Source organism: Macaca fascicularis, chromosome 14 (assembly GCF_037993035.2).
Source record: "Macaca fascicularis isolate 582-1 chromosome 14, T2T-MFA8v1.1".
In the NCBI taxonomy this organism is placed as follows: domain Eukaryota; kingdom Metazoa; phylum Chordata; class Mammalia; order Primates; family Cercopithecidae; genus Macaca; species Macaca fascicularis.
Window position 1 is genome coordinate 122,840,409 of NC_088388.1, and position 11,006 is coordinate 122,851,414.

At 34.3% G+C, this 11,006-nt stretch overlaps 1 protein-coding gene across 1 annotated transcript; it reads left to right on the plus strand.

The window, feature by feature from the left end:
• The first annotated feature begins 480 nt into the window (after window positions 1–480).
• Window positions 481–10,510, plus strand: OR8G5 (olfactory receptor family 8 subfamily G member 5). Its single transcript, XM_005580016.4, has 2 exons — window positions 481–740; window positions 9,208–10,510. The coding sequence occupies exon 2, from the start codon at window positions 9,222–9,224 to the stop codon at window positions 10,155–10,157; it is 936 nt and encodes a 311-aa protein (XP_005580073.3). The 5' UTR covers window positions 481–740; window positions 9,208–9,221; the 3' UTR covers window positions 10,158–10,510.
• Window positions 10,511–11,006: the final 496 nt, after the last annotated feature.

Sequence of the window (11,006 nt, forward strand, 5' to 3'; positions counted from 1 at the left end):
TTGGAGAAGCTGTTGAAATATAAGCATGAGGTCTGTCAAGCACTGATTTGATTTATTATTTTTAAATTTCTAACACTAATATGAGTAAGATATAACTTTTCAGGAAGTATCTTGGTCCTCTAAAATCAGCTAATAATAGTCTGGGCTGTGAACAAATAGTACTGGCTTGGAGTTTCTAAGAAATGCAGAATCTCAAACCCCACTCAGACTTGCTGGATCAGAATATGCCTTTTCACAAAATCCTTTATTGCCAATAGGCACAAATCTTGATTGCTAATCGACAAGTTTAGAATTGACAAAAATTCCCCTGGAGAAAAATTAGACAACTGGGTAAATGCCAACAGTAATTGCTTCTTTTCTCAGGTGCTTGTGTTCCTAGAGAAATGGAAATCCTTGGAGAATGTCTGTCTCCATGATATTTGGTACCTGGCATATCTAAACCCAGGACAAGTGTTCACAGTACAGCAATCAAAACTTCTCAGGCCACTGTGAAAGGTGAAGATGTTTGCTAGAGCTAGAGAAACACAAACTGAAAAGTGACAACCGGAGATGCTGATCAGTGGTGCAGATTCATTTCAAACGTGAGTGAGATGTCTTAAGCTTTGCCTTCTCAGGACTAAAGACTGCAGAATGCTGACATGGTACCTATGACTTCCAACACCAACATTGGTGCCATTCTCCAAGTCAAAGAGAGCAAGTTGCAAATAAAATTTGGAATTGAGGTTTCAGGAAAAAGAAAGGTGAGTATGTTCATCTCACACTATGATTTGATGCTATTAGGTCTAGAAGTAATCACTGTAAAAACTGTAGGAAATATTTCTGAGTACTTTCGTTCATTCATTTAATCAATCATTTACTCTTAAAAACACTTTTTAAACTTTCAGTGATATGCCAGATATGGGCTAATACTGTGAATACAGAAGAGAAGAGGTCTGATCCACTGCCTGGCTTCCAATACAGTTCAGTCTTAAAATATGCTGTTTAGAAATTAGAGTTTTCTGAGCATGCAGTAGAAAGGTCCAATCAATTACAAGGAATTAGAGAATGGTTCTATGATTATTACAGTTTTGAATGATATGAAAGAAAACAAATGTTTGCCAGACAACAGAGAAAGTAATTTGTAAGACTATTTTAAGTAGAAGGAACAGTAAATAAAAAGGCAGACAGCTAAGTATATGTGACAAATTCCAGGAACTGACTGAAGCCAAATGTTTCTCTCACAAAGGAGGAAGATACAGGACCTCAGAGTAGAAAGAGATGAGAGATCTTGGATATTTGCTTTTAATCATAAGATAAATTAAGAACATCTTTTCCCTAATTTTTCTGAAGGTGGATCATCATCATGACATTGTTAAATATATTTAATGGCCAGAAATAAATAGCCTCTTCCTTTTTTAAGATCTCAAATTATTAGAATACCTTTACATTGATTAAAGGGTGTATTCTTTTTTAATAGGAGAAAAAGGCATACGAAATGTATTAATGTGTATATATGTGGAAGCCATACACAAAGTATGAAACTCAAGAAGGACTAGGTGGTTGAGGCTTAAATACTCTCTTCAAGGAAGAGAGATGTGTGGACCCAAGAGGTAGACATTATTCTGTAAATGATTATCTTTGGAAGCTGGATGAGATGGACAAGTTATGGAAGGTGAGGGGTGGAAATGCATGGGGACACAGGCGGTCTTATTATGCAGATAAAGTCCCCCAGGTCATCTCTTGGAGCTGCCTTCAGAATAAGAGATGAAAAGTCTGTCTGTGCATGGTGATGACTCCCAGTCTCTTCTCTGGTGGTTAATCTTTCCTGGTTATCTTTCCTGGATTCCAAAGGAGGGGGTCTTAAGACAACTGCATTTCTTTGGGAAAGAAGCTTAGTTAGATAAGGAAATTCCAAAGAGTCCCACTCATTACTTTGGGGAAGAGGATCTGAGAGACAAGGAGGTGGGAGAAGGTCAGAGACAGCCCTTGGTTCTGAAGCTTATTTCCAAGGCCTTTTAAAGCACTCAGCATGCCAGAGCGCCATATTTTGCGGAATCATTTTCTGCACCCCAACATCACTTCTCTTCTCTCTTAGGAAAAAGAGTCCTTCCTTTCTAAATCTAGCTCTTGTATATGTAATCCATACCCCATTATTTTCTTCTTCTCTGAGACCTTTCCCCGTTGAATTATCTCCTCTGTGGCTAGCATCTTCAACATCTACAGGGTGTATTCTTAAGTCTGTCAAACACCATACACAAAATAAACACCTCTTCTCTTTTGTTTCCCTTTCAATGTATAAAAGTGTCTGCTAATTATTTCATTACCTTTAAACATTTTCCAAGCTCTTCACAGCTTCTATACACCTTTCATCTTGTCAATGTTCCTCCTTAAAAAAGACATTCATGGCCAGGCTCCATGGCTCATACCTGTAATCCCAGCACTTTGGGAGGTCGAGGTGGGCAGAATGCCTGAGGTCAGGAGTTCCAGACTAGCCTGACCAACATAGCGAAACCCTGTCTCTACTAAAAAATACAAAAGTTAGCTGGGTGGGTGGCAGGTGCCTGTAAGCCCAGCTACTCGGGAGGCTGAGACAGGAGAACTGCTTGAACCCAGGAGGTGGAGGTTGTGGTGAGCCAAGACCACGCCACAGCACTCCAGCCTGGGCAACAAGAGCTAGCGAGACTCTGTCTCAAAAAAACTAATTAATTAATTAATTAATTTTAAAAAAAATTCATCATTAAACATAAAGTTCAAAATTTAATATGATAGGCATAGAATAGTACTTGCTAACCTCATAGTGCCCATAGAAGATGGTAATATTTGCATAGCATCTGGGGTAAGAAATTTACCCCAGCTTGTGGCAAATGCTGACCACTAAGAGGCTGTGGATGCCACAGGCTTCTCTTCATGACCCCAAGGACTAAACACCAGCACTTTAGCGCCATTATAACACATTCTAAGTCCATGGCACATGAGTTGGGAAGCTATGTCAGAGATCTTATTGGGATTAAGACTCATCATACTCTAGAAATTGTCTTTTAATAAATAAGCTATGAATTTTCAATTGCTTTCCTTATCATCTATTATTCTATGGACTCCATTGGATTATTTTAAAAAAATGTCTTTATGCTTTTATATAAACTACACTCAACCCAGATATCTTATACGGGAAGAATTAATTTTTAAACTAAGCTTAGAAGTTAATAAATATTTTCTCTGCTACATTTTAATTTGTTTCGATTCTTTTCTCAAACCTGGATGATCATTATCATTGATTTAGAAGTGTTATCTGTGTGATTTATTTTTATTTATTTTATTTTATTTTTCAGAGAGGTCAGATCTCCAAACCTCAACCTCAAAGATTCTGATTCATTAATCTGGTAGAGTGGTAGGAAATCTATATTAAACAACACAAACAGGAAAAAAATTTGAAAGTTGACAAAGAGATTTGAAAATATTTTCAAAGTTTCAGAAACTACTAAAAGATATCTGAACTAGAATACAACTATCAATTATCAGAATTACAGAGGGGGTAGCAGTACTAGTTTAACTAAAGTAAAACCACATGCAGTTTGGAAATTTATAATGCTCAAAGTTATTAATTCTACAAATAGCAATATGAACAAATTACTTAGAACTATAGCAGTAAATTTCAGATGAACTAGAAACAGAAACTGTTTGTTGGAGCTATTGCACAGAGATTAAATAGTCTCTGGGAAACAGGACAGAGCGTATAGGGAGGTGATTCTGGAATGTTTGTTTTTCATTATAATCATGTTTACATTTTTACATTAATCCTTTTTTTGTAAACACTTCAATCCCTCTAGATGACTGTGATGATCAATCATATTGGGAAATACCCGAATTAACAAACACCCTTTGTGTTCAAATATTTTCTTCTACATCTGACTATAAAGCAACAAGCCTCCCATAACTCTTTCTTGTCCACTGCATATTCTGAAAGCCTGTGCCACCTGCCTGTATAAATTAAAGATAAACTGTGTCTACAGCACATTCACACCAAGCAATTGAAATATTAGTGTTGATGTAAAATTCTCTGATTGAGACAAGCTGTATTCTAGAAAGCAAGGCATTTACTGATCTTACATACAGATGTTGAGAAAGGGATATAGAGAATGAAGGCTATAACGTCCATCTTGAGTTTGAGTACAATAATTGTAAACTTTTGAGAATCAATATCTTGACTCCCCTTTGATATTGCACTAAGATGATATTTTCCATAAATCCTCAGACATAAAAAGCAGTAGCTAAATGTTCTCTTCAGGAATTTGTTGATATATTTCTCATAGTAATGCATTTTTTCTTTTTAAATAATTTTTTAAAATTTCAATACACACCATAGAATACCACTCAGCCACAAAAAGGAGCAAAATAATGACTTTTGCAGCCACTTGGATGAAGCTGGAGGTCATTATTCTAAGTGAAGTAATTCAGGAATGGAAACCCAAATGTCATGTGTTCTCATTTATAAGTGGGAGCTAAGCTATGAGGATACAAAGGCATAAGAATGATATATTTATCCAGTCTATTATTGATAGGCATTTTTACTCCACGAAATACAATGCAACCATAAAAAGAACAAAATCATATCCTTTGCAGGGACATGGATGAAGCTGGAGACAATTATCCTTAGCAAACTAACACAGGAACAGAAAACCAAATACTGCATGTTCTCATTTACAAGTAGAATCTAAACAATGAGAACGCATGGACACATAGAGGTTAACAACACGTACTGGGGCCTTTTGGAGGGCAGAGGGTGGGAGGGGGGAGAGGATTAGAAAAAACTAACTAATGGGTACAATGCTTAATACCTGAGTGAGTAAATAATTTGTACAACAAACCCACATGACACAAGTTTACCGATATAACAAACCTAAACATGTACCTCTGAATTTAAAATAAAAGTTAAAAAAAAATTATATATTGATGTATTTTTTAAACATATCGATCGTCTGTTTAGATGTTATATCCAGGAATTGAATTATTTTAAATCTATACATAAGTTTAAGAGACTTAATATCTTTATAATAATGAATCTTATTATCCACAGATATGGTAAATCTCTTCTCTTATTAAGGTTTTTAAAAAATTAATTGATACATAATTGTACATATTTATGAGGTACCTGTGGTATTTTGATAGATGCATACAACGTGTAATGATCAAATCAGGGTATTTAGGATACCCATTGCCTCAAACGTTTATCATTTCTTTGTGTTGGGAACATTTTAAACCTTCTACTTATTTAAAAATACACGATATATTGTTGTTAACTATAATCACCCTACTATGTTATTGAACATTAGGAACTATCTTTCTATCTAACTGTATGTCATGTACCCATTAATCCACTTCTCTTCATAATTCCACACCCAGCCAGTCTTTCCAGCCACTAGTGACTATCATTCTACTCTTTATCTCCATGAGATCAGCTTTTCCAGCTTCCACATATGAGTGAGAACATAAAATATTTGTCTTTCTGTGCCTGGTTTATTTCACTTAACCATCAAATTACAGGATTTCATTTGCTTTATGGCTTGATAGTATTCCATTGTATACGTATACCACATTTTCTTTATCCATCCATCCATTGGTTGAGACTTAAGTTTGTCTAACTTATCTTAAGATTACTTAAAAGTTTTAATCTATAGCCATTGTATAAGTTTTGTTTTATATTTTGAGGTATTTGGTGCTAAGTTATTGCTATTTCATATGGTATTATTTTGTGCTTCTTTTAAAAACAAATTTTAATATAAAGAAACAGAAAATCTAATGTAAGGGAGTAAAAAATAGTATGCTGTGCAAACATTAACTTAAAAAGTATTGTGATAGCCTGACAATGCTAAAAATGCTGACATGAGACAAAGGAAGATTTAAGCAAGACAAATGATTAAATATAACTTTCTGTATTCCATAACAATAAAGATTTTGGTAAAGATTCAACAACTAAAGGAAGAAATTTAAAAATCAGAAATTTGAGTGGGAGACATGGACATACTTAGCTACTAACTGTTAGAACATCAGACAAAAATATCACTATGCATATGAAATATTTCAACAACATAATTAGTGAATTGAACATCATTGAAATGTATGTATTAAGGGACCACAAAATCGGGCAATGTATTCTTTTAAGATGTGTTTGGAATATTTATAAAAACTGACAATATGTTGTATTATAAAGAAAATCTCAACAATTTGAAATAACTTCAATGATTCAGAGTATGTTCATTAGCTCCTATGAAGTTAAGACAGACATTTTTAAAAGCCCAACTTCCGTAAAGTTAACAGTTCACTTCTCTATAATCCATGGAACAACACAAATATAAAAAAGAAATTATAAAGTGTCTTAAACTGTATAATATTGTAAGTTTGATATATCAAAACTTGTGACCAGTAGCTAAAGTAGGGCTGACAGGGAAATTTATACCTTATATGCACATATTAGAAAAGACCATAAATAGAAGATGTTGATTAAGGTTCAGTTCAAAAATCTAGGAAAAGGACAGGAAATCATGCTAATGAAATGAATAAAAATAAAATAAATTATTAGAAATAATTTAAATAAAAATAAATATTAACATAAAATCAACATAGTAAATAGTTAACTTATTAAAATTGATTAATAAAATTGACAAACTTCTAGCATAAATGATCAAGACAAAAAGATAACCTTAATTTATTGGATTCAGGAATGAAGAAGCAAAAAATTTTGCATAACCTTCAAATATTTTTTAAATGTTAAAGAAATTATGAAAAACATAATGTAAAATATTTCATAATTTGTAAAGTAAGCAACTGAATTGAAAATTCAATTAAAAAAACTAAAAAGAAAGATACAATCTGAATATATGATATCTATTAAATAATTCATTCCATTACTGAACTTTCTTACACACAAAATACCTGTAGATCTAGAGAGCTACGCGGATGAATACTTCTATACATTCGGGATTTCTGGTCGAATATTTGTTGCAAAGAAATATAATGTTTTTGAGATTCATGTTAATAAATGTATTTGTAATTTATATTTACTTTTTAAATTCTCAATAGTATTCAATTTAATGTATATGTACATACACATACACACACCACAACTCATGCATCTACTCATCTGTTGAGTAGATCTGCTGAGGAAATAGTACATAGGGGGGCAGGTAAGGACTGAGCCCAATCAGTGTGATCATGCCCAGGTTCCCCAGCTTTGTGACCACATAGATTCCCAGGAAGACGACAAAGAGGGGCAACGGGAGCTCTGACTTCTCTGTTAGCCCAACCAGAATAAACTTAGTCACTAAAGAATGGTTTTCTGCTGCCATTCTTTGATCAGTTTCTGCAAGGGAGAGAAAAAAATCTTTCTAATTTTTGGTTGTTTTGAATAAGGCTGCCATGTACATTTTGTACGTGTCTTTGTGTAGACAAACGTTTACATTTTTCTTGGGTAAATACTAAGAGGCAGAATTGCTGGATTTATTTAGTTAAAGTCTGTTTAAGTTTATAAGAAATTGGCAAACTCTTTTCCAAAACAGTTGAACAATTTCACACTCCCCGCCAGCTTTGTATGACAAGTAGAGATGCTCCTCACCAACACCTGAAATCTTCAGATGTTTTTTTGTTCTGTTTTTTCTAATCTATCATGGTCTATAGTGTTGTCTCATTATGGTGTTAATTTTCATTTCCTTGATTACTAAAAACATTGGATATATTTTCACAAATTTACTGACCAGTCATATATCTTTTCTGTGAGATAGCTCTTCTGGTATTTCACCAGTTGTTAATATTTGGTTGTCTTTGTACTATTATTTGCATATGTTATTTAGATATTTTAGATAAAAGTCCTTTGTCAGCATATGTGTTACCTTGAGCTTGCCATTTCGTTTTCTTAATGTCATTAATTTTGATGAAATATAATCAAACCATTGTTAGTTTTTAGTTCTTTCGCTTTTAAGATTTCTTTCTAAGAAACCATAAACTTTTCCAAGATATCAAGGATTTTACCAGTTGTTTTTCCAGGTGTTTTATAGTTAGTTTTTACGTTCAGATCTGATTGATTTCAGAATTATTTTGGTGTAGAAATGTGTTAAGAAATGTATAGATTTTCTAAACTTTGTATTTTTTTAAATAATTTGACTCATTCATTTGAAATGTAACTTTAATGAATCCAATAGCCATATCATTTATTCACTGTTTAACAGAAAGGGGATCACACTTGTAATTCTGTTTTTTAATTGTGTGTCTCTACTTTTTACTCTCTTCTAATTCACAAAAGTTGAAGAAAATGAAAGGAAATACTGAGGTAATAAGATTGTTGTTTCTGTACGTTGAAATCAGTAATTTCTTACTATCTTCCCATTGTTACCCTCTTGATAGACATTAACAACATAAGATTGACCTTCTTCACTTACTGATTTATGAGTCTGCAAATGTTATTTAGATAGGTAATAATGTTCTCTTTTACAGGTTTGAAAGTCATGACACAAAGAGGCTATTTGACAGGCTCGGGGTATTGATTAGTAAATGATGGGGTCAGAATTTGAACACAAGCACTTTGACTTTAGAGCCTGTCCATTCAACAACTGCTCATTCTATTTCCCTCAAGGGATGTCAGAGATACTTCACTGTAGCTCAGAGATGACAAATCATAGAATTGTCACCACTACAGCTGATAGATATTCACAATGATAATTATAAATGTTATTTCATTTTAATAGTATCTGAAAATATGAATGTTTGATGTACAAATCTAGATTTCTTGATAATTACATAAAACATTGAAGTCTGATAATAATAAGACTTCTGTTCATCCCTGACAGGAATTAGTTTCAGGTTATTAGAGGTTACTGTCTGTAGACAGGGATTGTTCTCCCCAAGTTGTCACTCAGTCATTTTTACTTGTTTACGTTGGCTTCTCTAAGAATTTAAGTTTGCAAGTATTAGCTTAAAAATATTGGAGACCATTGAAATATTCAAAACAGAAAATAGACACTCAAAGTTTTTAATTATTATAAACATAGGTAAAATATTATAATATCAAATACCAGTTACTAGAAAATAAAGATTAATACATGCTAAATTGGGATAAATTATGCTTCAGTTAATTGAACCAGAGTTAAATGATCATATATAAACAAGGGGTCCCTTTCCTACAAAAGGAGAATAACAATACAATTCACCCAAATACCATGTTTTTTCTCTCCCTTGCAGAAACTGATCAAAGAATGGCAGCAGAAAACCATTCTTTAGTGACTAAGTTTATTCTGGTTGGGCTAACAGAGAAGTCAGAGCTCCAGCTGCCCCTCTTCCTCATCTTCCTGGGAATCTATGTAGTCACAATGCTGGGGAACCTGGGCATGATCACACTGATTGGGCTCAGTCCTTACCTGCACACCCCTATGTACTATTTCCTCAGCAGTCTGTCCTTCATTGACTTCTGCCATTCCACGGTCATTACCCCTAAGATGCTGCTGAACTTTGTGACAGAGAAGAACATCATCTCCTACCCTGAATGCATGACTCAGCTCTACTTCTTCCTCATTTTTGCTATTGCAGAGTGCCACATGTTGGCTGCAATGGCATATGACCGCTATGTGGCCATCTGTAGCCCCTTGCTGTACAGTGTCATCATATCCAATAAGGCTAGCTTTTCTCTGATTTTAGGAGTGTATATAATAGGCCTGATTTGTGCGTCAGCTCATATAGGCTGTATTTTTAGGGTTCAATTCTGCAAATTTGATGTGATCAACCATTATTTCTGTGATCTTATTTCCATCTTGAAGCTCTCCTGTTCTAGTACTTATGTTAATGAGTTACTGATTTTAATCTTCAGTGGAATTAACATCCTTATCCCCAGCCTGACCATCCTCAGCTCTTACTTCTTTATCATTGCCAGCATCCTCCGCATTCGCTCCACGGAGGGCAGGTCCAAAGCCTTCAGCACTTGCAGCTCCCACATCTCGGCTGTTGCTATCTTCTTTGGATCTGCAGCATTCATGTACCTGCAACCATCATCTGTCAGCTCCATGGACCAGGGGAAAGTGTCCTCTGTGTTTTACACTATTGTTGTGCCCATGCTGAACCCCCTGATCTACAGCCTGAGGAATAAAGATGTCCACGTCGCCCTGAGGAAAATGCTAGGGAAAAGAACATTCTTATGAACAGAAGTACTATGAAAATGATTGCATTAGATCTAAGTTTTTGACTATTATATTGTATGAAATGATGTCTTTCACTTTAGCGCATCTGTCAACATTCTTTCTAATTTGGGGGGATTTTACGGACATTATTTCTTATGCACATGGTCTATTTTACGCCAATTCCGTCTCATTTTTTTCTCTTATAAGGATTATGAAGACATATTTTCTTAGAAGAAATAATAAGGTGACATAGTGAATTAGTGGCATAACCCACTAATGCCAATTCCATTCCCTTTCCCCTTTTCTTTCATGTAATTGATTAAAACATAGTCCTCAACATAATAAAAATACTCTCTTCTGGTGATAAAATACTAAGCTTCAGTTCTAAAGGGCTGTTCCCTGGAAAATCTAAAAACACATTACACTAATCATATCAAATAGAGCTGGTCAGGGTCTCCATCAGTCATGGATTCTATTGTTTCAAGCCAACACGAATGCTAGCGTGAATGTATTTCTTCTACTTACAGCTGCTATCTCTAAGCTAAACCAAACTATTGGAATGGTATTGCCCATGTACCTCAGGGTAATCAACACAACATAAAGTATGCCAGAATCAGACCTACACAAATATACTTGTAAAGGCTAGAAAAACTTAAATGTTATTTCTTCAGAGAACTCCTCTTCGAAACTCCAACTAAATTACTTTGTACACTATCCCTCTCTTCTTGCTCTCAGATACTGTCTCCTTTTCTTCTCAGCACATATGACTTATGATAATAATATGATACTTAAATGCTTATTCTTTTAATCTTTCTCTGTTGAGTTGGCTTAAGCTCTAATAAGACATAGAGTAGACACTCAAATAATATT